Source organism: Apteryx mantelli, chromosome 3, assembly GCF_036417845.1.
Source record: "Apteryx mantelli isolate bAptMan1 chromosome 3, bAptMan1.hap1, whole genome shotgun sequence".
NCBI lineage: Eukaryota > Metazoa > Chordata > Aves > Apterygiformes > Apterygidae > Apteryx > Apteryx mantelli.
This window is the reverse complement of record NC_089980.1, coordinates 52665952-52693447: the sequence shown is the minus strand read 5'-3', so window position 1 is coordinate 52693447 and position 27496 is coordinate 52665952. Positions and strand designations below refer to the sequence as shown.

The following is a 27496-nucleotide window of genomic DNA, read 5'->3' as shown; positions in this document are numbered from 1 at the left end:
AGAGAATAATGAAAAAAATCTAATTTGTTTCCTGAACAGAGTAAGTGAAAGACATTAAAAAATATATATTTTGCGATAAACATTAATCATTTTTACCTATTTCTCTTATCTCTCTGAAAATCCACTGCACATGATACTTAATCTGCTATGTTTGTTTTAAATTTACTGAGTGAAAATTTCCCTTTAGCCTTTTATTTATTGGGTCTAAGAATTCTAGTCTGTGAAAACTGATCTTTTTTAAGTTGCTGCTGTTATCGACACTGCTGCTTAGCCTTATACGTTCTCTAGAAGTTGTAGAAACAATAGTAATAATAATGACAAGAAAATGATTTTTATTGCATTGATTATTTTGTTGAAACTTTTGTTAACTTTCCTTTGGGGGAGACAGAAAGAAGAATCATGCACACAAAGGAACATTTGTTCCCACTATTGACTGGGTGCCAAGCACACAGTATAAAGAGATTGTTTAATGAACAGCATACAGCATTGTGGTACCAGTGAATACTCCTTTTCAGAATGCAATTGGTTGTGTTTCTAAGAGCAGATTCCAACAGATCTAAGGTTTTTTTAACTAGATTTTGAGGGTTTTTTCTTTATTTCAGTTTATTCCTGTTCCTATTGATTTCTCTTGAGATCAAAATATAATTCTTGAAATCATACTTGAGAATCTTTGAAGGATCATTTAAAACTAAATATTAAACTAACTACTTTTTAAAATTCTAGAATACTTATATAAACTAAACACTTTTCAGAACTATGTTACTATCTAATGTTATTTTTATTATCCTGCTGAAGAACCAGTTAGAGGCAGTCTGGCTGCATAATCTCTTTGTGCTTCTCACAACTGTTTTTAGGAATCTATTAGTGATTTCTATTGGTATTATTCTGGGAAGGATGTTATTGATGAGCAAGGACAACGAAATTTTTCCAAAGCCATCCAGGTTGCAAAACAGGTTTTCAATACTCTCACAGAGTATATCCAGGTAAATTAGTTTCATTATAATTTTATGGGTTTTTACAGAAATTCATCATACTTTTGGCAGAAAGATCTAATGTAGATAGATGTAATGTCAACAGAGATGTAATATAGATACATTTATGCCTCAGATCTATTTTAGTACTTTTATTTAAGTAGGAACTGAAGTTTTGAAACATATATAACTGTCACTGCTCTTTTGGAACCTTAGCAGTTTAGTCAAATTTGCAGTTGTTAGTAGATAATCTTCGTTTGTTTGTAGGCAAAGATAGCAGTTTTTTCTTTTTTGTTAATTTGGTCCAGACCTTAGCAGTGTTATCCACTTTAAAGTCTTCACTTTTAACCCACTGAGAAACTAAAGTCAATACAAAATGTAGTCACATAACTAGTCAATAAAGCATTAGATTGCATGCTGTGCCAGGAATAAGGCTGTTTTAAGGCATCAGTGCCCTGTTTGAAATACTCAAGTCACATGCTGTATTTGAGAACTGTAGAGATGTTCTGGAGATCAACTCCACAAAAAATGAAAAGAGCAAGCTGGCAGGACTGAATGAACACTAGTGAAAGGTTAATGAGGAAATTAAATGTCCTGTGCTCTAAGAAGGCTTTGGGTTGCGTGCAGCAAATAAAGAATGTGTCGTTCAGTGAATGATTCATTTAAAAACGTCTTTAAAAAAAAACTTGTTCTGTGAGATTTGTGCATACTGTACTCTTAATAATAAGGTAAAGGTCCTATGAGAAACCTTTTGAGATTTCTTAACTATTTGTCTTTTGTGATTATTAGCTAATAAGGATTTTATTCAATGTCATTTCAGTCATCAAAAGATTTTAGATTCATGCATTTCAGAATTTGGAATGCTTGGAAAAATATTTCTTTAGCATTGTGTTCTAGAACAAGTAGAATATGCTGGAAAAAAGTAAGGATCCTGCTTCTCTGATCTCTTACAGCAATGTCACATCAAGCCTTTATAAAGATTTCTGGTTTACAGTACAAAATAGAGAAGAATCAGCTTGAAAGTTTGTACCCCTTCAGCATTTGCAGTTTAAAGTTGCAAGCAGATAAATTTTTTGTGGTTCTGAATTAGTACATTTGTACTTATTTGGCTAAAACAGTCAGACTGTGAATGATTATTAGAAATAGGCATTGCTTAGAGTCAGTGGTGTTATGAAATAGATAATTCTATGTATGTTTAGTTTTTCATAGCAGTTTCTAAAGGACAGCCCTCAACTATGCACTGCCTCTATGTCTTCCTTCCTATTTTTATTGTTTCTTGCAAATAAACCCTGCTTTTCTTTTCTTACCACATGAACAATAGGGACCATGTACTGGGAACCAGCAGAGTCTGGCACACAGCAGGCTGTGGGATGCAGTGGTTGGTTTTCTTCATGTGTTTGCCCACATGCAGATGAAACTGTCTCAGGTATCTTTTCTTGCTTTTTCCTTTTTAAGTTACTAACTCTTTAGTAAAGTTCAACTGACTTGTTAATACTTTTTGAGTCATTAATAATAGAACAGTTAGTAGTGGAACTATGAGGAAAATAAAAGAGACAAAGAGATGGTCAAATACAGCAGAGTTGAGGGTATAAATTTTAAAATTACAGTGGACGTGAGTAGCAGGCCTGTAATAGGATTACTGAGAGTAGGCATGAAACCAATCACAGATAAATGAAGCATATTACCTGAATTCAGAAAAAAATAGCCAGGTCCTATGTTTTCATATCAATGTTCTGTTGCCATTTTTTATGCAATTTTGCACCAGTCTTTTATGCAGAATCCATCTTCCACATTTAGGTGTCTAGTTCAGTGCAGACATCTAAGCCTCTAAGACTCTTCTCCTCTCAGTAGAGAAAGAGGGTATCAGACCTTAGAATGGTTGGATTGCTTTTGGATGTTGGTATGCTTTTCATGGGCTATAGAGGTAGTATAGGAGACTGTCATAGACAGCCCTTTAGAGGGCTAAAATTAAAGGAGAAGAATCCTATCCTTAAGCAGTATGTTTTTTAACTTAACTTTTGAAGAGCGTGGAGTATGCCTTATTACACATCTTAATTGAGTGCAGAGATCCTGATTTTTTTTTAATTATTTGACATTCTCAGAGAAAAGTGTCATAAGCTTGAAAATGTTTTAGTTGTTGTTAAGCAATACAGCTCTGAAGGCTATGAGGTTTTCAGTTTTTACTATTTGGATAGATTACGGATCAAATATCCATGTAGGTATTCTATGAATGTGTTACATAAATGAAAACAGTCTCGCTCAAATGATTTTCTTCCCTGCCCTTGGGACTTTATTGTTGAAAGTAAATTGATTGCTTAGATCTGTAGACTTTGTCAGTGCTACAGATATGCTTCTCATTCCTTATGGATAGATAGATATCTTCTTCCAGAAGATGGCATCATAGTGAAAGCTGTTTCTCCAGAATGATAAAAAGAACAGCAGTGAATTCCCACTAATGTGTATTTCTAAGTGTATACACATACTATCATAGTTACCAGAACATCTTTACTATTTTAAGAATGGAAAAAATAGTTAACAATTGGGTAGGCCACAGTGGTGACTATCGTGATTTCTTCCTGAAAGAGCAAGGCAGCCCAGCCACAGAAAGTGATATCTAAATAGTTATAGAAAGTAAGTCAAGCACATGGACACAGTGTATTGATTATGAAAGATGACGTGACTGTTGACAAGACTTTGTTTCAGAGTAATGACAACCTTATAGTCTCAGCTGTGCCCTGAGTGGCTTCATACCATCTCACAATTACTGCATCTAGAAAATAATGATACTCACCCTGCAACTTAAGAGAGATCCAAGAAGCTTTGCTCAACAGCCAGGTCCGTTGTAGTGCATGGAGTTACTTGTGCTATTCTGTGCAATGACAGGAACACAGTTTACTCCAAATGTATGATAAATAGCGATGGTGTCTTTCCCTTGTGTAGAGCTCAAGCTCTTGGCCTCTGGGAGCTCATTTGGTGAGCTAGCATAGCCTTGAGCATGACCAGAATAGAGGCGAGGGGTTTTTTTGTTGTTGTTGCTTATTTATACTTATTGCAAGAATATTTTTAATAAGCTTTTCAGACTCTGCTGAATTATCAGTTTTTAAAGGTGTACAGCCTGGCTACATGAATTTATAAGGAGTTGCCACATGGCTTTTCTCTGTTTCAGGGGCCTGCCTAGACTAAGTATTTAGTCTTTGTTTTAAACCAGAAGTTTCCAAAGCACTTTTGGAGAATATTTGGAACACAATTTCAATAGAAACAAAACTATGGGGTTTTTTTTCCTTCTCTAGTCTTGTATTAGGAAACAGCTAGGTGAGACTTGTGGTAGTTTTTAAAAAATCTCTGTGAGGCAGAGAAAAAATTTAAAAATTTCTGTCTAAATAAACAAAGATTATCCAGGCTATAAACACCTTGAAGTAAGAAGTTTTGTAATGAAAACTTGCAAGAAAAATTAATTAGAAATGTCTTTACTATTTCCAACTTTTCTGTTTTCAATCCAGGATGCAAATTGTCATAAAGTACCTTGAATTTGTTGTATTCACTACTGAAGCCCAGCAATGCTTGAGTTGGCCATAGTGACAGCATGATGCTAGGTATTACTCAGAAGGAAATGAAGGAGTCAGATGAACATATTATCCAGATAGACTGCAGGATGAAATTATTCTTAGGCAAAATAGTAAATCTGACAAGTTGAATAAGATAAAATATGGCTAAAAGAAAGAATATTGTCTGTTTTTTAAGGATATATTAATGGAATTTTATTGCTTTTAATTTTGAAATTGTATTTCAACTTTTCTTCCTCTCCCACCCCCCATAAAAGTTGAGCAGTTAATAATGGAATCGGTCATTTTTGAATCATGTTACAGTTTGAGCTTGGTATGCTGCTGCCATTGTTGTTTTTACAAGACTTTACAGCTGTGAACTTGATTACACTGATAATGGCATTATTTTAGGTGACATGAAACATTACAGAGACATCATCTGTGAGCTTGACATATCCAGTTATTGTTTTAAAAATTTTCATCGGCTTCAGTTTTTGCTTTGTATCTATTAAATTATTGTCTTCTAAACTAATGATTTTTTACATGTTTAATCCTGTAAGGAGTCAAGCAATTAAATATATTTACATGATATTATCCCTTTTGATACTAATAGCCTCTTAATTTCTAAGTCTTATTTTCCAGGGTGAAATCTGCACACACATATATAAATGTCAAAAAGTCAATAGATATATAACATATTGTGTTCATTATATAGGATTCCAGTCAAATCGAATTACTGAAAGAATTAATGGATCTTCAGAAGGATATGGTTGTCATGCTGCTTTCTATGCTAGAAGGTAGTTCAAATTTAATTTGAAATTCTCTTTCACAGTTCTCTTTCACAGTTGTTCTAGCAATCTTTTTACCCTTCTAGATTTTCTTCATGTTAGAAGTAATGCTTCATTTTCCTTTCAGTTTTTAATTTTCATTGTCAATTGTGAGAGGAGTTACTAGATGTTAAAGTACATGGGAGATTTATATACAGTAGTTTAGATCATAGTTTATATTAATTCTGAATGTCAGAATTATTTAAAAAAAAAGCATCTCTGGAAGAATTTTTATTTTGTTCCCATGAATTTGGCTTCTCTTTTGGCTTAGGTGAAGTTATTTACTAATGAATTAGAAATCCTAAATTCTAGCTACTGAATCATTTATCAGTCATTTTATTAACAGCATTACTGTATTGCATTTATATTGGTAGTGATCTTAGCCGTAAAGAACAAGCTTTGATTTAGCCAGGGAGTAGGTTCAAGGTCTGCTTTAGCTAATATCTTGCAATTATAGTTTTGCAAGAATACCCAAGAGTATGTGATCATTGTCAAGAGCTATCACTATTTATTTATCTTTCATGGTATCATATTAGTGCTCCTGAGAGTAGACCACCAAGACTTACACAAATATAGATGATACAAACATCTGTTTTTCCTTTTGCATCTTAGAGGTACTGTATCATATTTATTTTCTTGACTGAACTGGGAAGACAGCAGGTGCAGCAAGGATTACAGTGATTGCAGTGTAGCATGGATTGCAACTGCTGCTGCTTGGCTTGTAGAAGGTCACTGGGAAGCGAAGTAAATTCTTAGTATGTGTAAGCTGCAGTCTGCGGGTGACCGACAGAACTATTCCTCCTAACTGATGTGATGCTAGTTTTGTCTATGCCATGCTACAGTAAAATATTTGTAGCATCACTCTTAAAAGATGTCTCATGTTTGGTATGTTATGAAATTTAACAGACGTCTCTCTGTGTGGTCTGCCTTGGTTTCCATGGTTTTTCCATGTCTAAGGATAGTGTTTTTAGTAAAAGATTTCTAATGTACAGCTGACTTTTTTGTATGAGAGCTAGTTAACAGCTTTTCACCTTTACCATATGATTATTTCAAGAGTTATTATTAAGCACTTTTCTTTGCCAAAATATTTGCTGCCATCAATATCTGTTACTCATTGTCATCGTGTCTAGGTAATGTTGTGAATGGAACTATTGGCAAGCAGATGGTTGATATGCTTGTGGAATCGTCCAACAACGTGGAGATGATTCTGAAGTTTTTTGATATGTTCTTAAAACTTAAGGATTTGACGACTTCTGATGCATTCAAAGAATATGACCCTGATGGTAAAGGCATAATTTCAAAGAGGGATTTTCACAAGGCAATGGAAAGCCATAAGCATTACACTCAATCTGAAACTGAGTTTCTGCTATCATGTGCTGAAACAGACGAGAATGAGACCCTGGACTATGAGGAATTTGTGAAACGATTCCATGAACCTGCCAAAGACATTGGTTTCAATGTTGCTGTTCTTCTGACCAACCTCTCAGAACACATGCCCCATGATACCCGCTTGCAGACTTTTCTTGAGCTGTCGGAAAGTGTCCTGAATTATTTTCAGCCCTTCCTTGGACGCATAGAAATCATGGGCAGTGCAAAACGCATTGAACGAGTTTATTTTGAAATAAGTGAGTCAAGTCGGACTCAGTGGGAGAAACCTCAGGTAAAAGAATCAAAAAGACAATTTATATTTGATGTTGTAAATGAAGGAGGAGAGAAAGAAAAGATGGAGCTTTTTGTTAATTTCTGTGAGGATACCATCTTTGAAATGCAACTGGCTGCTCAGATCTCTGAATCAGATCTGAATGAAAGGTCAGCAAATAAAGAGGAGAATGAGAAAGACAAGCCTGAGGAACAGGATCCTAGAATGGGTTTTTTCTCTCTTGTGACTATGAAATCAGCATTAGTAGCTCTCAAGTATAATTTAATGACTCTTATGAAAATGCTCAGCGTGAAGAGCCTAAAGAAACAGATGAAAAAGGTGAAGAAAATGACCATGAAGGACATGATCTTGGCTTTGTTTTCCTCTTACTGGAGCATTTTGATGGGCTTACTGCATTTTGCCTGTAGTGTCTTCCGAGGTTTCTTTCGCATTGTGTACAGTTTGCTACTTGGAGGAAGCCTAGTAGAAGGAGCAAAGAAAATCAAGGTGGCTGAACTATTAGCTAATATGCCAGATCCCACTCAGGATGAGGTGCGTGGGGAAGGAGAAGAAGGGGAGAGGAAACCAACAGAAACTGCTTTGCCTACAGAAGACCTGACAGATTTGAGAACTTTATCAGATGATAGTGATCTACTCTCAGATATATTTGGCTTGGATTTGAAACGAGAAGGTGGCCAGTATAAATTGATCCCTCATAATCCAAATGCTGGTTTGAGTGATTTATTGAGCACTCCTTCCTTAGTTCCAATGCCTGAGGTGCAGGAAAAAGTACAGGTAAGTATATATATTTCTTTCTGCCGTATGTTTTACTTTCCCATATGTTAAGTATAGTCTTGAAACAAAACTTGCATCTATGTTTGTTTTTTGTGATGTGTTTTTTAAAGAATCACATACAATCACTAAAGTTGAGCCTCTTTCAGGTCAGAAACTTGAAGCCTCACAGCCTTCACTGGGTACATGGTTTTTTTGGTTTGCTGTTAAATCAGTGTTAAAATGCATCTTTGTAAATGTAAATTGAAAGATAATCTTCCCTCAGTGTGTCAACAGTTAAAAAAAATCCAGTCATAATGTTCAGTGCTCTGCATATCCTTTGAACTAGGTTTAAAGACTGTGTGCTATATAATAGTGCCTAGATACTTTTCTTTTATCTCTCTCTAGGAGCAGGTGAAAGAAGATGAAAAAGAAGAGAAGGAAGAAACAAAATCTGAACCTGAAAAAGCAGAGTACGTATTACTCTAAGCTGTGATCCTACAAACTGTAGTTTGTTTCACTGAAGGATCAGCTCTTATTATACTTTCTCCTTCACCTTTAAATTTTTTGTCCATTCACATTCCACATTTATGATTTTTTTTATCCATCCTCATCATCAGTGGGCATTTGCAGAGAAACAAAATGAAAATGACATCACTCAGAGATTTCATGAATTTCTTTCTTCAGCACCATACTTTGTAATGTTGATTTAGTTTCTTTTGGCTAGAATTTACAGAACTCTTAAGGTGACTTCCTGCCTTTCCTCACAGGAGTTAAAAGGTTACTTGACTATGTTTCCAGAAGATAGTTCTAGGAGTTTACATGTTTATACAAGAGATGTTTATTTACAGAGGCATAGCTGCAGTGGTCCCAGAGTCCATTGAGAATATTGATGGAATCAGTATATTTTGTAGAATATTTTGAATCTGCTAAATTAGTGTTTTCTGAGAATTAAGTCTTCTGTTGGACTGTTCTCACTGGGCTCATTTTCATCCATTTGTTTAAGGTATTCTTGACAAGCGTGAAAGCTAGAAGAAAACCTCTTAAAAATTGTAAGAGCACTTGGGTTCTATAGAGTAATTATGCATCAGCAGTAGAGCCTGAATCTGTTTTGCCCATTCCATTTGTTGTGACATGTTTTGAGTTACTTGGATTTTGCAAAATCTTATTAGTTATAATTTTGATGAATTACTCTAGTACTCCTGTCTTTGTGCAGAACAAACATTTGTTAAATGATAATTTTAGTCTTTTTAAAACAGCTTAAAATCTCACATTAATGATAGTAGCTCAGAATAAAAATAATGAAAAAAAAATACAATACTTGTGTTTAAATAGCAAAAACATGGCACTCTATCTCCTTATTCATGGTTCCTGTAGCTGAAATGTCACTGTCCAAATTCCAAGTGGATTCCTTAGTTTCAAGCTCTGTCCTTATTGCCCTTCTGGAATGACAAAAACTCTTCTTTTTAATCAGTGCAGCAAATTTCCAAAGAAGCCAGTACAACTTTCTGAAGGAGTGTCTTGCTGACTTTTGAAGCTGACTTTACTCATTTCGGGTGCTTGAATTCTTGAGTTTCAGCAATACCTGTATTCTTTGTGAAGAGTGCAGTGCCCAGTACTTGTTAGCTGCACTGAAACCAGTCCTAATATAAGTCAAAGTTTCAAGTGAAAGTTTCTTGAGTATATTTCACTAAGAAATGAAGCTTAAGAAATCAATTATTCTGTTTGTAGACAGATACAGAGAAATGAATAATGTAGCTTATAGTTGCCTCTCACTCTGATTTGGCTTCAAATGGGCCTCTGTGTTCCTTTCATCTAGCATGTGTCAGGTCAAATTAACTTCCAAGAAAATTCACAGTTCCTTACATCATGTGTTTGGAGTAGGTAACCCACTACTAACTTTGGCTTTCTGTAATCGGCGCACGTTGTAATAATCACAGATCAAAATGCTGTCAAACTTTCTTACTCCTCTCTCTACCTGGAGTGGGTACTTATGAAGTCTGCTGTTGGGCAGAAATGCAGGATTTGAATCTTGAGGCTTGGCTTGTTAGTACAAGAGGAACTGAAGTTTTCAGCAACCTATTTGAGAACCAAGGTGGTTCAAGTGCATGAGATGAGAGGGGAGCTCTCCACAAGCTTACAGACATTTTACTGTGCAAGTATTAGCTGCACAATTATGAGGCAATAAGGTTGGCAGATTCTTGATTGCCTGCAGATTCTTGATTGCCTGCCTCTACCAGTTAGCATCCTTGCTTCAAGATGACAAACCAGTAAGTATAATTATCTGTAGACTTACTAGACTATCACCCTTGCTAATGCTTTAGGCTGAAGAGGGATAATTCTCCTTGTTATCCATGTAGGTGCACTGCAAGAATCATGACTACTTGAAACTCATGAGAAGATGTTATTATTTCTTTATGGGGCTGGCTATAATGTTTTGTTCGTTAATTTTATTAACATGATGTTCTTTTGGCTTCACTTGTGTCCTAAGAGGAGAAGATGGGGAAAAAGAAGACAAAGTCAAGGAAGACAAAGGAAAACAGAAATTAAGACAGCTTCATACTCACAGATATGGAGAACCAGAAGTTCAGGAATCGGCTTTCTGGAAAAAAATCATTGCATATCAACAGAAGCTTCTTGTAAGATGTTATGTTTAGATTTTGTAAGATGTTGTGTTTAGATGTGTAAGCTGTTGACTGTGCTTAGATTTTGGGAGGGATGTGTACCACAAACATTCTGCCAACCTGAAGAAGACAAGTTTGTATCTAATAAGTCTCACACATTTTTCTGTGCACAGTCAACCTAAAAAAGACATAAAGGCAAAAGCTCAATGAGAATGACAGAGGGGAAAAAAACCAAATAATTTAATAGACAGGATATTAATTCTGAGTAAGACAATTATTGTTGAAAACACAGGCCTTCAGAGATGCTAGTGCATCACTGGAAAAAGCCTTGCATTTTTATGTGAAGATGAGTATTGTTCAGTCTGGAACTTTCACAGCAGGTTGTGAGCCTGAAGGATTTTACTTCCCCTGAGGGACTTCTTTGGGAAGTGATGAGCTGTCCTATATAAGGAATTTCTTAAGGTACAATGCTTAGCCTAAAACTTCTTAGAATGCCAAATATAAATATTTTAAGAAAAAATGTTACAGATTTTCATGAAATAGCAAATTAGTGTTTGAAAACCTTATCTTTCTACCTATGGAAAAAAAGATTAATTAAAATAGTATAACTCTATCTGAGAGTTTTGCAGTAACATACAGTATCTTTGAATTTGCTGTAGAACTATATAAAATAGTTTTTACTAGTCAGGAGATTCCACATATATTCTGTGAATCTAGACTGAAATCCAAAGCAAGAAGAAATCACTCTTTTTCTATATCTCTAGTAGTAGATATAATTGTGTAGGGACAGCCTGCTTCTAACATGAATAATGTAGCAAAGCTACAAAACTGCAACCACAGTCTTAATAAGGAATTAGGTGTTTAATTTTTGCTTTTGAACTCATCATCAAGTGATCTAATCATGCAGCAATCATGCAAATTGCATTTAATTTTTCTTCCAATAGTCTCATTTAATAATTTCTAACTAGTCTTCTATGGTTAGAGCTGAAATATGGGGGGATTCCCATGTAAAAGAGAAAAAGTATTGAAAATATATGCTGGAAAGGTTTGTGCATTGTCAGGAAGAGAGGCAAGGGAAAATGTGCATTTCTGCAACCCTTTTTACATCATTGTAATGCTCAGTGAGGGAAGCTCTTTACTCATGGTACTTAGGTCACAGACGAACTTTTAGCTGATCTGGTAAAAATGCAATTGATTTTGGAATAGTAAAAAGATTTTAAAATAAATGTAGATACAGACATTTTTGTTTCATGGTAAAAGTAACAGTTTACCAAGGTGTAAAATGCACATGCAAGAATATAGAGGTACAGTGAAGACAGAGGTTCAGTCTTACTGTTACATTGTGATGTCTCTGTATTGCCTATGTGTATTGAGAGTAGATGTAAGAGGCCATTAGAAATCCTTCCTCTCTTTCTGCATGAAGTGAAACAAAAGGCCCTTTAGCCCTTATTGCACATATAGAATATGAGGAATTTGTACAATATATTACTCAAAATGCTTGATTTTTCTTTTTTGCTATTTATAATCCTGTTAAAAAGCTCCTTAGGGGAAAAAAAACCTTACATTAAAAAAATGTTAAAATTGTAAAAGATAATCTCTCAGAAAAAAAAAAAAGATAAGTCTGCCTTCATTTGAAAATGCATGATTATATACAGATTTTATAGTGATATAGCTGTTTATTAAATGCACGATGTGGGGTGCAGGGGAAGAAGTTTTTATCTGGGATGAAATGCATTTGCAAAGTTGGGGTTACAGTTTATGTATGTAAGCTTTCTTCATCTTTTCCTGTTTATCTGAGGATAGTACTTTGCAATGTTGATCTTTTTTATTGTTATTAAATAAATAGAAGCAGAGAAATAGAAATGATAAATAGAAAGACTATGGGTATTGAACTTCTTGGAAGTGAATCATAGGGAAGACATTTAAACTCCAGAGCTTTTAGAAATGTGAAAAATGAAATGTCCCAATTAAGAAGGAGAAATGACTGTAAATTTACATGTTCCTTTAAAACTTAGGTATTCAAACAACTTTAGAGTGTAGACTTGGGCAAGAAGAACCGCACTGGAACAAGATCTCTCATGGGATTTCCTGTGCTTCCACTTTTATTTTTTATTGATTTTTGACATCAGAAAGGACAGAAAAACATGAAGAATATTTTTAAGACAGAGTTTTTAAAACTTTCTTCTGACTATGTAAGGCCTCTTTAATAAAAAGATTAACTTGATAGCAATCCTGTTTATCACACACTCTGAACGCTATCATGCTAAATGCTAAAGCAAAGTGTAGAAAAAAATTTTTTTTTCAGATAGGGACTAAACATTCATCAACTTTAGGTAGTTTAATTTGTTACATAATAAAAAGTTTCCTAACAATTTTAATAAGTAACTTGAAGGTCAGGCTATTATCACTAGGCAAACAGTATGTTTTATTTTTCTTTTCAGAACTATTTTGCTCGAAACTTTTATAACATGAGGATGTTGGCATTGTTTGTTGCTTTTGCCATCAACTTCATCCTGCTCTTCTATAAGGTAAGTTTGTCATAATACAACTTTTCAGTTCGTATACTGAAAATTATTCAGGTTTCATAGCCAGAATTCTATGCTATAAATTGCCTAGACTAATAGATTAAATGTCTGCTTCATACTGCCACTTCAGATATCTAGCAAGGCGATAGCTAAAGTGTTTGTGTGAAGTAATAATAGTCTGCCAGTACATGAATAGCTATTAACAAAGTTTTGTGCTGTGACAGAGGCAACAAAATGAATGGTGCGCCCATGCCTCAGATGCTCCGTTTTACTGTACAGTGATTTAGCCCAAGCCCAGCTTCACTGACAGCTTAAGCTAATACGTGTCAGCTGAGGTGTTTCTTCAGCCATCATGCTCACCTGAGGGTGTGTACAGCAAGGGGAAGTTGTATGTTAAGCTGCCTAGAATACCACTGATAGTCTTTGACAAAGCCTTTAGTACAGTTAGTACAACTCTAAAATTATCAGACTTGAATCAATTCCTGGCAGAGCCTTCCTGAAAGATTACATGTAGGAATGTCAGGAGTTCACTGAGCTTCTTCCAAGAAGGCTATGCCCTTTTTTGGATTAGAGGTGATAAATTCAGTATGGACCAAATTTGCTAGCATGGAAACAGAATTAAAAGAAAAAAAAGGTCATAGACTGGTTTAACAAGATGGAAAGGTCTCTGTGAGGTAGTCCCTGTGGACATTTTTTTGCAAAAATTCTTTCCTCACAATTACATCATCCTTGGTTATCTTCAGTTGTACTACTTAGCTTGTAGCAGTGTGAAACTCCTTTCAAAAGCATATAACCACTACATTAATTGATTTGAACAGGTCTCCACCTCTGCTGTGACAGAAGAAAAGGAAGTTCCTGTGGTACCTGCTGGCGAAAGCTCCAAGTTGAACAGCCTCGAAAGTGACAGCAACAGGATCATTGCAGTGCATTATGTCCTGGAGGAAAGCAGTGGCTACATGGAACCCACACTGCGGATTTTGGCCATCCTACACACAGTCATCTCCTTCTTTTGCATCATAGGGTATTACTGTTTGAAAGTAAGAGAAGCTGAACATTGTTTTCATTCTAGCTCCCATCTTTTTTCTCCATGGAGTGGTGTAAACTGCAACATCATTGTAGCAACTTTGCTTATGCAGATTGAGGGACCGTGTGAAGAAAAACTGTTCTGTTAGTGTACCCTACACAGAAATTGGGTCAGGAGACAATTTCACGACATTATGAGCCAGAGCCTGATTTGATGATCTGGCATTGAATCAAAGATCAGCATTTGCACAGTTACCATGCTAGGCAAACAACTAGAGCAGTAGTCTGTATCAGAAACCACTTGTGACTTTCAGAGACAAACAGGGAATGCACATGGCCAGAGGAAGCTGGGTGACAGCATCCACATTGCTTGTATGTCAGCTGGGTCATCTGAAAAGCAAGCAGTACTTTGGACTACCACTACTGTGTGTTCCTACTATAGCCAATGCCCACTTTTATTATGCATTCCAATGTTTTGGCAGGAACTTAAATCTCTTTAACAGGAAGATGATCTCTGTTAGGTAAAAAATAAAGCTGCCACCTTTGATGGCAAAATCCTGCCTCTCATTTAGGCAGACCAAATGCTATAAATCTCTGGAGCCTGGAGGAGTATATATGGGATGTACTTTCCCCCATTTTTATGCTCTTACTCAGGCAAATAATGCAAGACGGTACTAAACTTAGTGGACCTTTGGTCTGATCCAGTATGGCTGCCCATTTGTCCTTATAAGTACAATTTCTTAATTAAGCTTTTATATGAGCCTTGATATTTTTCCTTTCCTTTTTTAATGGATAATACTTTTTCTATGCCAAAAAAGACACAATCTGCAATAGTAAAGGTAATGGTCATCACACTGCTGCATTAAGTGCTTGATCTGTACTTTAAGTGTCTCTGCAGGTCAATAAATACTAAAACACATTCTTCTCAGATTTCTGGCTTTTGAGATTTCCTCTTCCCCTATGTCCCAGCTTTTTGATCTTTATGCAACTTTCCCCAGATTGTTTTTCTAAAATTACATTTATTCTCTGACTAGAAATGAAAGACATCAGTATCATTATTTGTCATAATGAATTTCCTTCTTTCCAACTGTGAAACCCTTAAGAAAAGACCACATATGGTTTCAGTCTCTGTCTTTGGAGATGCACTGCTTTTAGAATTAAAAATCTTCATAACTGCAGTTCTGTGCATGGTATATTTGTTTCTGGAGGTTGCTTAGCATGAAATTCACTAAATTTTTCTCAGTTAGCTGTCTGAAAATAAGATTGGAACTATTGTTATCATATCTAATGTAATCACCATCTTATTTAAATAGTCTAATTTTCATTGTTATTATTTCAATATACCCATGTCTAGTCTAGACTAGGAATACAGCCACTTTTGCAGAGTAGCTGAATTTTGGAGAGCTGTGAAATAATTCTAGGGAAAAGTAGGATTTACTTTCAAAATAAAAACCTAATCAAATGGTCCACTATATATGTTAATTCTGTCAAGCATGAATTTGTGTTGGTAATAGATTTCTAAGGAACCATTAGCTGTATCTGCCTTCTTGGAATGTACTTTTGAATGTCATTCAGCTGATGAGAGAGGTGTCTTCTAGGGAAAACCTGATCCTACCTGCTCAGGTGTTCCAACTGCTGGCAAAAAAGTACAAAGCACAAAGCAAATATATGGAATATGAATGTGGTTTAAAGATTTTCTTTCTGGTGCTCCTGATCCTTCTTTTCTCTCCACGCTGTGAAACTTTAAGAATTCTTTAACAAATGAAAAGCAACCTCTAGCAGTTTCTGGGTGCCAAGATACAATCCAAAAGTGTGATCTAGGAGATCCCAAATTAATATTTTTGGACCAGATTTCTCAAGGGTTTTAAGATTATTTTCATTTTAGCCCTTTCACTTAATTAGTTCTAATAGCTCCATGGCACTGCGGGACTTTTTCTGTTTGAAGTTGCCATTTTATTATGACAGTGCAGTACACTGTAGTTGTATGTCTGCGAATGATCTGGTCCTTATACATCTATCCCTTCACAGTATTCTGGGCAGTAGCCAGAATGGTTTGAAATATTACTTTCATTTTGTTCAGCTTTTGCATTTAATTTTTTACTAACAGACATCTGTTCTTAAATGTTTTCAGAAGTGTCAATGCATTTTAACAAATTTATGATATGTTTATTTTTTCAACTGCAGGTTCCGTTGGTTATTTTTAAGCGGGAAAAGGAAGTGGCAAGGAAATTGGAATTTGATGGGCTGTATATAACTGAACAGCCCTCAGAAGATGACATTAAAGGGCAGTGGGATAGACTTGTTATCAACACACAGTGAGTTTTTACTTTGTGTCTGTATAGCTTTGCAAGTAATTATTCTTCAGTCTCTGCAGTTATTTAGTTGATCATCAGGCTTGTCAGAAGCAAACAATTATGGCTATTTTACCAGCAAGGGTGTACAAAATATTTCAAGTACTTGTAATGTTAATGTTTAGTATCACTTTTAGTCATTGTCGGTCTCAGGTTTTTGCTTTAAAATTATTTCTGTTCCTTAAAGAAAAGATTGCAATGAATTTATTTTGGCAGGCACAGTGATCACACAATCACAAAACAGTTGAGGCTGGAAGGTACCTCTGGAGATCTTTGGGTCAGCTAGAGCAGGTTGCCCAGGACCTTGTTCAGTCAAGTTTTGAATATTTCCAAGGATGGGTCTCCACAACCTCTCTGGGCAACCCTTTCCAGTTTTCTAACCACCCTCACAGTAAAGAAGTGTTTTCTAATGTTCAAGCAGAATTTCCTGTGTTTCAGTTTGTGTCCATTGCTTCTTACCCTGAAATTATTGTCATTATTGCATACTGCTGTCAGTTAGAGAGTGAGCTACACTTTGGATCCTTTTAGTGTTTCTTGAAGACTCTTCCTGGTGGGACTGTGTGACCCAACTACTTTAGAACCCTGTCTCCAGGCATCAGCTCTGCTGCTGTTTCCCAGCCAAGTTAACATGACATGCTCAACTCAACTGGGTAACTTTCACTGCAGAGACTTCACAAACAGCTAGCTGATGATAGCAACAAAGAGCACCTTTGACGAAAGCCAGTAGTTAATTCTTGTGTCGTCTTATTACCTACTGTCTCTCCTCACAATCCTCTAAAATGTAATTTTTTTTCTGTGTTTTTCAGGTCTTTTCCAAACAATTATTGGGACAAATTTGTGAAAAGAAAGGTAACGGCTTACTTTTAAAAATGTATATGAAATTAAATTAAAGTTTTAATGCAGATTTATTTTCATGTTTGGAGAAATGGGGGCTACACTTCTTTGAAATATAATTTTGATCCACTGTAGATTACCATGTTTACCATTTTAAATGGAATTCCTTACTCATCTTATGCTTACAACTACTTTCTTTTGTTCAGTTCGGATATTTATTCTTTCTAACTTGTTCCAGATGCAGCTTATTTTATAAAACTGAGAAATTTCAAATACATTCATGTAATTCTGTGGACATGTTTACACTTTTATGTTTGTTACAACATATGCAAATTGTTTTATCTCTGTGTATTTATGTATATATCTATCTCTCAAAAACAGTCCTCCATAAGTAAGGACTTGTGAAGTTCATTTCTTATATATGTTATGTCAAACGTTTTCTCTGCTTGTTTTTAGTGAAATAAATGTTATGTATGCACCATATAACAAGAATAATCTTTCTAGGATGTTTGGACAACATTTAAAAAGGGGGGGTGTTTATGTTGTTGGACCAGATTTATTCTTCTTTCATATCATTTTAATGCCAGCTTGGAATCACGCTTTTGCAAACATGTCTGTTTGAATACTTACATCACTTTTGCTTCATAATACTTTTAGATAAGCCTAGCTAAAAAAGATCCTGTGAGCTGTGTTTTCACTTTGCTATCAAAAGTGTTTTTTGCATGTTTGAAGAGTAGTTAAATACGTATTTCTATCTGTCTATCTAAACACAGAGGAGAGAGTAACTTGCATAGAGTACTGAAGGAAGAAAATAAAATTCTACATTGCCTCTGTCAATGTAACAGGTCAATGTTGATGAAAGATTCCTATTGAAAAGGAAAGGAGCATGTTTCTAAATTGTGTGGATGGTTTGGTACTTTATCTTTGACTGAGGAACTGTTCTGCGCAGAGTTAAGTGACTTCAAATACAATATTTTACAAAGGATGCTTTCTTTTTAATAGTGTTTTTTTTTTTTTTTTAATCCCCAGGCTAGTGAATGTCATGTCTTCATATGTCTTCAGTCAGGAAGCACTGTTCTCAGGCATGTGAAAAAGAAGGCTTTTCTCTAACATATCCACAGAGATTTAAAACACTGATTATTAGAATGCTGTAAAATACCATTTCTTACCTGTGGGAGTCATTCAGTTATGATCTTTTAATCCAAATCTTTATATTTCTCTGGGTATTGTTCTGCAAATGAGAAGAGACAGGTTATATTTAAGAAGGAGCAGTGCATTCAGTGGAATGAGAACAAGTGAAATCCTTGGTCCTGTCATTTAATTGTTCATTTCCAGAAACAATTCCTATAAAACATGTTGAATTTTGTTAGAAAGACAAAATTTAATAATATTGGAAGGGGATAGTTGGAATTCATGTAAAATCATTTTTATGTGTTAATTCTCAGTTCAAAATCTTTTGATTCTTACATATTGTATGTATATTATGTATTCATTGCATTATTAAATACCATCAAATAAGCTCATAAAATTGTGCAATGGAGCTGGTTAATAAATGGGGATATCTTTCATGACTATTTTGATGTGAAATGCTTATCCTTAAAAGAAGAAACCCAACACTTTTAGGTTATTTAAAGAAACTTTCTAAACAAATAAATTATGTATCTTTTTTCTTAAAAGAAAAATTAGTGAGGGTCAAACACTTTTTTTTAGAGAAATCTTACTCTAATCAAAGCTTTTCACATGGCTAAGATATTCATAAGTTCATAACATTTTTTTCCTGTGTGAGCTCAGGCCGTATTTTTTGTGTCTGTGAGGACATTGACTTATTTATTCTCCTTCGGCTGGGTTTCTTTCCTCTTCCTGTTATCAGCAAGTAGGAATGTATTATTTTTGAGACCTCTTGTATTTATCAAACTGATTGAAATTGAGCAATAAAAATTATTACTAAGTGAGTTGATAGACAGATGGAAACAAACAGACAAAAAAGATTGGATATGTTAACCTTTTTGTCTTTAGAAACCAAGCTAAAAAACAACTGGTCTATCCGATTGATTTTCTTGAATATTCTTCCTAAATTTAGGTCATGGATAAATATGGTGAGTTCTATGGCCGTGACAGAATCAGTGAGTTGCTTGGAATGGACAAAGCTGCTCTCGATTTTAGTGATGCTCGAGAAAAGAAGAAACCAAAGAAAGATAGCTCCTTATCTGCTGTGTAAGCATTTGCTTCTGGTTTGTGTGTGTGCCTTTTTTTTTTTTTCTTTTTTGGTGTAAGTTAAAATCAAGCATTCAAAATTTGTCATTCAGCTCTGAATCTTCTTGCTGCTCTTTTATGTATGGCTATATAAGATAAATCAATTCTTGAATTGAATGTTATAGTGAATTTAATTCATTACAGACACCGTAACACACATGCAGGACTCTACTGTTCTTTGTGTGTGAGGATTTAGTTTAGTGCACAGCTGCTTGAATGTACATTCCTACTATTCTGATAAAGTGTAATTTTAACTGGGCTGGAAACTCCTTTTCATGGTTCTCTCAGTTCAACTCAGGCTGAAAGAATAGATAAAATTGACAATATGTTTATTCTGATAATTAAAATTCATCAAATAAATTTATGTGCTAAAAATAGTGACCAGTAAAATCTAGGAAGTTAGATGTTTATTCTTCACATCTTTTCATAATTTGTTTTGCCTGAACTACCTCCTTGCCTATCATCTGAAAGACAAACATGGAAAAAAAGAAGTTCCGAGACATTTATATAGTCAGAGTAATCATATTAATTTTTCTTTCTAGGAAAAAAAAATATCCTCAGTTTCTGCAGAGCACTGCAAAAATGTATTTTCTAATTGTGCAATGTAAAAAAAGATTTTTCAAATAGATGGACAGAATATATTTTAACAGTTGGACTTTTAACGCTACAGAAATTCTGGTGTAAGAGTTTATAGACAGTTTTCCTGAAAAGTAATATTTAATCAATGGATTTACAAGGATTATGTAAAGTAGACAACTAAATTGACTCAAGGGCTGATTTTGTGAAGAGAGATCTGATAAATAAGGCTGGAAAGTATGAGATCAAGAAAGAGAAGTCATTGCATACTTCTAATAGATGAATGTGGTGTGGGAAACTAAACAGCTATGACAGAGATTTACAGAACCATTCACATAAAATATGTGCTTCAAGAACATACATGTATCCACTTTATACCAGTTTCAGAAATGAATACTAATGAACCAACTAAAACTCAGACATATTCTAGATTCAGCACTTGGAATATATGTACAATGCAAGGAAGAGAGAGGTGGGAAAAGCACTGGGGGCAGAACCCTTCCTCCACTATCTTCAGGCAAAAAATTGAAGAATGGATATAACTTGGTGCAGATACCAACTCAAGTGCCTCTTCTTCCTGGGCCAAATGCAGGTCCAACCAGATACCTATGTCTCTCTTAACCCAGGAGGGAAATGCAGCATGTAATGTTACAAATGACCAAGGTTTTCTTCTGTCTTCTTGACTCCTACCTCCTACCATTCTTTCTCCTTTCCTTTATGCAAATGACCTGAGATTCCTTCCCATCTGTCCTGCAAGTGACTCAGAGAACTATTCTTGCAAGTGACCATGCTCCTTCAGAAAATACTGGCTGTTCCAATGATACACTGCATGAAAAGGTCCTCAATGTACTGTTATATTTTAACTCTGGAAGAACCATTCAGCTTAGAGATGCAGTCTTGAGGTACTGCTTGCAGTATTATTTAAATACAGCCAACAAAGGAAGATGATGCAGTCGCAGCTTTGTGGTAAATTAGATAGAAAAGGCAGTTAAAATTTGCATACTGGGAATCAGACAGTACACTGTTTTCTTTTCAGTAAGTCTCCCTTCCAGAAGGGGGATGTCACCCAGCTGCAGCAGGGATGAAGCGTATTTGAGAGAATAATATGAAAGATACTAAGATGAAAATTATTTCTCAGAGGTGACGTAGCAAGGTCAGTCCCTTTGCTTACTGCTGTTCTTGGTTCTTGTGTCATCACTGTCTCTACACAAGAGGCAGCTGGGGATCAAGCATCTGCAGCAACCAGTGACATAGGACTAATTTTGTAGGAGAGAAACAGGGCTGATGGTTGGATGCTCAGATGGTAGAGAAATTCTTACCTTTCAGAGAAGAGAAAAATGTGAACAAATTCCTTGTGAAAAATCTCATGTTCCCATAGTTTGGAAGACAAATCATATTACAGCTGTTAAGTGTACAGAAAATAAGTGCAGTTAGCCTCAGAATGTGAAAGTTAAAAGGTCTTAATCTTTCTCATCACAAGAAACAATAACCTAGGTTTTCAAAAGATTCTGGAGCAAGTAACTCCCTTGTTAGTTATGCATTTTCTCAGAGAACAGTATTGTCTATGATAAACTAGTGGGCCTTTGCCCCAGATGACAGTCAGTTACCCCAGCATATTACACTATTTGAAAGAGATGTTACAAGGAATCTAGTCTTCCTGGCAAAGAATGCCTCTTACCCATAATGGCTGGTGAAAAAGTAAGGTGCTTTATTTGAGGTGGTTTGTACACCAACTAGAATACTCACAATTTATATTTGATGTGACATCAGCACAGCATAGATTTACAAAGCTGTGGATGTGCTTATTTGTCCAAATAGAAGAATGTACATCTGCAAGTTGGCACAGTGCAATAAGAATGATAACAATACTTCCTTTGCAGTTGACACATTAGTAAATAGTGGATATTTCTGCTAATGGATGCATTCTATTGCACAAACAGTAACATCAACAAAAAATCTTCCTAAGCACTTACGCTTCAGTCAGTAAGAGTTATCACGTTTTCCTTAATGATTTTGTTATACCTTTAGAAACATGAATCTTATTACTGTCCTCTAGAACTGTTCTCTCTGTTAGAGTAGCCTCCTGAAACAAGCTGAAAGAACCTTTAACAGAAAATGTCAGTGTCAGCTAAGAAAGTTGGTGTGAAGGGCTAATGAATTAAAACTGACTCTTCCTGGGTTTAGTTTATACATCATTTTGGAAAAACATTAAAGACTACTGCAAGACTATTTTTCATCTTGAACTTACAGTAATGCTAGCTGCTCCCCAACTGGCAATGCCCTAAACAGCTCTGATGTATAAACATTAGAATGATTCAGGCTGAAAAGTTCAGCATTCATTATTGTCTGTGGATTGTCAGTTGATTGCCTGAGGAATTTTTTTTAGGGGAAGAAGGAATAGCTTTTGAAAAATGACTACCTTAGGCTTGGAACAGCTGATTACAGTAGACCTTAAGAAAGGAACTGTAGAAACATCTGGGTGCTGTTGAAGGTGATGGAGTACTACTGCAGCTTGTAGCGAAACCTAATACAGGCAACTTTGCAATTTGTCCTATCGTTCACATTGTGCATTCTCACACTGTGCCGTCATCCAGTGTCACTGAACTCAGCTACTACAGCAATGACAGTGTGTGACAACCTGTTCATCTATGCAGAAAGAGATCTAATTAAAAGATGCAATAAATTGATGGTATTGAGAGAAAATGCATATAAATTAATTCAGACTATGAAATTCATCCAATATCATACTAACTAATGATATTTCAAGGGAAACCTGAAACCATACTTTTTGATTTGTTTTGTCTTTTCGATTTATTTTTTGTATAACATGGTAGTCTTGTAGTTCTTTGAGCCATTTGATCAAGGTGGTGAGCAGAAATAAATAGGAGAATGCAATATTATGCATATTATTATTGCTTTTCTATCCATATCAGACATGCTTTAAAAACATGAAAATATGAAAGAATAAACAGCTCCTTTTTCCATATAGGTCAATATTCACATTATTTGTAGGAGCTCTATAGGTACTGCTGTTTGTGAAAGATGAAATCAGCGAAAGGTAAATTGACTAGGGATGGGTTCCCCTTGTGCTAATTTTTTGGCATTTCATGAGAGATGATGCTGCCTGTCCATAAGCACTCCTTTTTAGTCAGTGTGTAAGACATAGTTATGAATAGGCAGAATGTAGTCACAAGAATACACTTCACACTGGAAGTGAAAGTAGTATGGGGTCAGAATAAAGTGAGAAATTCACTTGCTTCAGTAAGATTTTCAGAAATAAATTTATTGAGGTTTTGGCTCATTTTACCACCTGAATATGTTATTGAATAGTTGAATGAGAAACTGCTCTCAACTTTTCTGACCTTTTTTGTTCTCTTCTAGGACAGAATTTTCTATACATTTAGAGGATTAGAGGATTTAGAGGATTAGAGGATTTCTATACATTTAGAGGATCCATTTGGGGATGGAAATTTTTTTTTGTATCGTGGTGTTGTCAACAATGGCAGCAGCAACTCTTAACTGTGCTGGACCATGGTAGGAGAAGCCATTTGGATGATCAAGCAGCATTCCTAGCCTTGATGAAAAGGCTGCATGCTGGATATATCTTTGTGTACTCTATTCAGTTTGCAGCATAACAATGTTTGCGGACCTTTAACATGATTCTTATAATTCCTTACAATATTTGAATATGAATTTTATTATGGATGCACTTTCCATGCTTTGCTAAGAGCAAACTTGAAAGCCTGTTATGTAAAAGCTACATTTTCCTCTCTAGTAGACGTAGTTTGTGTGTTATATAAATATCATTCCTGCAATCCTAATCAGACAATAAATGTCATCCAGTGACCGTGTTCAGAGTCGCAAGGGACAAAACTCAGCTGAGATTTTAGTCTTTAGTTTCTACAGAGTTCTCTGCTGTGAAGGGAATAAATGAATCTTAGTCATTGCTGATGCAAAAACAATTGCTGACAGTGCCATCGTTCTGCCTAGTAACCTTTGGTCAATTCCGATTTTTAAAAAAAGCTTCATGCCACCTTATAAGAAGTTTTAGATTTGTTAACCTGATAATTTGCTGTACGGTTCTTTGGTCTTTGCACAGGTAAAATAAATAAATAAATAAAATGGAATTTGAAGTCAGGTGAATCTTGTTGAAATAGAAAATAGACTCTAGCATTCAGCATTAATCTCTGTGTTTATGTTATTTTTGCCTTTACAGAGCATTAATAAAACAAATGCACTGTTTGCTTTGAGCAGTTTCTTCCTATACGTATAGGCCCATGGCACTTTAGTGAAGGTAGCAAAATGCAGTTCACCATGAATACAGTGAAACAAATTGACCCTAAATGAGTTACTGTGACATCTAAACATTTTCTGTGTAAAAGTAAATGAATGTATGAAAGATTTGCCTTGAAATATTATTATAAAGTTGGGAGCAAGAGTCAAGTATACATAAATCAGAAAACTTTCATTACATTTCTTCTGCTTTTCGCTTTTTGTTCAAGTAGATTAGTACACTTCAAAAGGAAAAAAAATGACTTCTTCATTAAAATAGGCTATAGACTCTTTGGAGTAGAGATTTTGGTCTAATTCTAAATCTCTAATTTCTAAATCTATAATGCTGTTTTTCCATCACAGTGACTCCACTGATACCTGTGTAGTATTTATACTAATATACACAAGATGCAGCTCAAGTCTTTTGCCTTTTAATTTGATGTGTAAAATAGTGTAGATTTTTGGTTGTATTTAAATAATAAATAATTTTGTATATGATACACATAAGCATACGTCTGTTTTGATGGCAAAGTATTCCTTGGGCATTTAATACTCAAATAAAACTATTACTTTTATGTGGTCAGTGGCCCTGGCTATGAAAGTAAGATTTTGAAAATCAGACCTTGCTAGGCTAAAATTTAAGCTCTTGCTAGGCCTCAGGTAATTCCATATAAACATCTGGCACAGAACTACTATTTACTTTCATATGACAGGTATACAGCATCTGTTAGCATTATGCCTATCTGTTTAGTCATTGCCAGTAGATCTTTGCATTTAGGAGCACTGAACTCATTCATGTTTTAAGGATAAAAGTAGGACAGATAACATTTTCCATACTATTTATATTTATTCCTGAATTGTGATCCTTTTAGAATTTATTTTTGTTGGTATTACACAAATGTCCAAAATAGCTGTCATTCCAAAAAAGACAAAGTAAAAAATAGGAAGAGCACAAGCAAAAATGATGTCTTGTTTGGTCAGATACTTGCAAGTATCACTTCTCTATGGGGTTGGTGGGGGGACAACCCTCAAACAGATAAGCAGATTAATTATAATGCAAAAATATAATTGAAAGTTCAGATGTGTATTTGTGTAAGAATAATAGAAGGTGATGGAGTAAGAGAAGAATTAATGCCTAAAGGAGAAATATAAAGGAAAAAGGTAGGAATAATAGTTTACAAACTCAGTCTGTACAACTGAAAATTTTGCCAAAGAGAGGAGAAGGGTAGAAGAGGCTAACCAGCTAATAAAGGAAAATAAAGAAAACTCTGAAAGAAAGAAATCTCTCATGTAGAACATGATGGTTATGTGAGGCCACCATGGAAAAGACAACCTTGTTATAGAATTGAATTAGACCTTTTAGTTACTGCCAAATCTACAGTCACCAAGAAGCTACAGTGGCAACGTATGCAGCCATATGAAAAATTTGTTTGAAAATTGTTTGGTGTATGTACAACTATTTTTCTCTCCTAATGGAATACTATCAATAAGCAGAAAGGTTTTAGAAATAATTTTACTAAATGTCCACCAGATATAGATTTGCTGATGTCTCTAGATATATATAATTTTAAATCTGTACATTTAGCATGTTTAAATGGACAAGACTATTTCCATTATGGTAGAGTCCAAGGTAGCAAGAAACTTGGCAAACATAGATGATTTACTGGAAGAGAATAAAGACTAAAGATGAATGAAGAGAAGGAGAAAGAAATACAACATACAGATACAAGCTAGATCTTTAGTAGTACTTGGTATGGCTGTGCAACTACGCAGCATATTGCATGGTTTTGTATAGCATGAATAGAATCACAGTCCTCAAGTACAGTGGAGTTCAGTATTAACAAGTGACTTCCCTCATGGCAGGGTGACTTTGGGGAGAAGTGTAGCAGACACTTCTTGCAGAGCTACTCTAGGACTTCTCTAACAAATGTTGTGCAACCCAGTGTACTATTGGATAGCACCGTTTTGTTCATGGAGATGATGGGCACTTGTTAACCCAGTGCTTTGCTGTTCCTGAACATGCTTTTTTGTAGGCAATGTCATCTTCCTGCCTTACCAGCTTTTAATATTCATTCTCCTTCATTAGCATTCATTCCTGACATATTAAGGAAAGGACACAAGCTCTGAGATTCATTTCACTTCACTTTATCTATCTTTAATGTCATGTGACAGTATCTGAGGAAGTCACCCGAGGTGGGAATTGGTGAGGAATTGGCATTTTGGGGTGCAAGTTGTCTGCCCTTTGTAAACATCTACTTTAGGCTGAGATGAATCCCATAAAAATGCCTGTTTCTCTCCATTGACTATAAAGGGAGTCCATGTAACTCATATGTAGATGATTACATTGATCAGCATTAGGTCAGATGAATCCCAACCAATATTTATTTTTTTGTTTCAACTTTTGTTTCTGACTGGTCTATACCAGAGAAAAAGCGTGAGATAGAACAAGGTTCCAAAGTGTTGCAGCTTTCAGAGAAGTAGCTGTGACCTCCTATATTTATGGCTTAATACACTTTTCTGTAGATTGTGTTGTATATTTTCCCATTGTGTTTTTATATTAAGTGCAATTTATGTATGTGTTTTTTACAGGCTAAATTCCATTGATGTTAAGTATCAGATGTGGAAATTAGGAGTTGTTTTCACTGATAACGTGAGTTTATCATTTATGTATATGTATTCACCTTATAAAAAGATATATACTTAACCAGGAGTGCTTCTGAGGGGTTATGAAGCACTCCAATTTACATGTATTTTTCTACACAGATGGAAAAAAATTTAAAAAGAATGCTATGCTGTGAAATTGCAAAACTGTCTATATCAATTCTAACTGCCATTTTTTGTATTATACATAAACTTTTTATTTACAGTCTCTTGAATATTCCTGGAGCACAGGCAGATCAGTATAGTTATGTGTGTGAAATTACTATAATTTGTATCACTGAAACAGATAGTAGGATGTGACATGAAGCTGATAATTCTATTCATCTGTATATGTGTCTTTTTTTTTCTTTTTTCTTTTTTTTTTTTTTTTTTTTACAAAAAAAGAAACAATAAACAAGGCTGTTCAAATATCTTAGAGTTCAAGATCTCACTCGTATTGATATCTTGATTACCACTTCCTTAATCAACTTATTTTTCCAGTGAAAAAATGGGGTTGGGGAACAAGCACTTTTGGAACTAGCACTGCTAGAGAATGAGAGTGATCTGACTTCAGCAAGGAAGAGGGGAATTTACATGTTGAAGCTGGGATGATAACCCTCTGGAGTACACAGACAGCATGACCTGTAA

At 35.1% G+C, this 27496-nt stretch overlaps 1 protein-coding gene across 1 annotated transcript in view; it reads left to right on the top strand.

The window, feature by feature from the left end:
- Positions 1 to 27496, top strand: part of RYR2 (ryanodine receptor 2) — a 352195-nt gene that overhangs the window by 309038 nt on the left and 15661 nt on the right. The window contains exons 89-100 of the mRNA XM_067294572.1: positions 855 to 983; positions 2293 to 2397; positions 5229 to 5310; positions 6471 to 7774; positions 8159 to 8223; positions 10242 to 10389; positions 12816 to 12902; positions 13718 to 13936; positions 16107 to 16237; positions 17080 to 17122; positions 19188 to 19321; positions 26798 to 26858. Coding sequence (XP_067150673.1) covers positions 855 to 983; positions 2293 to 2397; positions 5229 to 5310; positions 6471 to 7774; positions 8159 to 8223; positions 10242 to 10389; positions 12816 to 12902; positions 13718 to 13936; positions 16107 to 16237; positions 17080 to 17122; positions 19188 to 19321; positions 26798 to 26858 — 2508 coding nt within the window. The remainder of the gene's footprint in view (positions 1 to 854; positions 984 to 2292; positions 2398 to 5228; positions 5311 to 6470; positions 7775 to 8158; positions 8224 to 10241; positions 10390 to 12815; positions 12903 to 13717; positions 13937 to 16106; positions 16238 to 17079; positions 17123 to 19187; positions 19322 to 26797; positions 26859 to 27496) is intronic.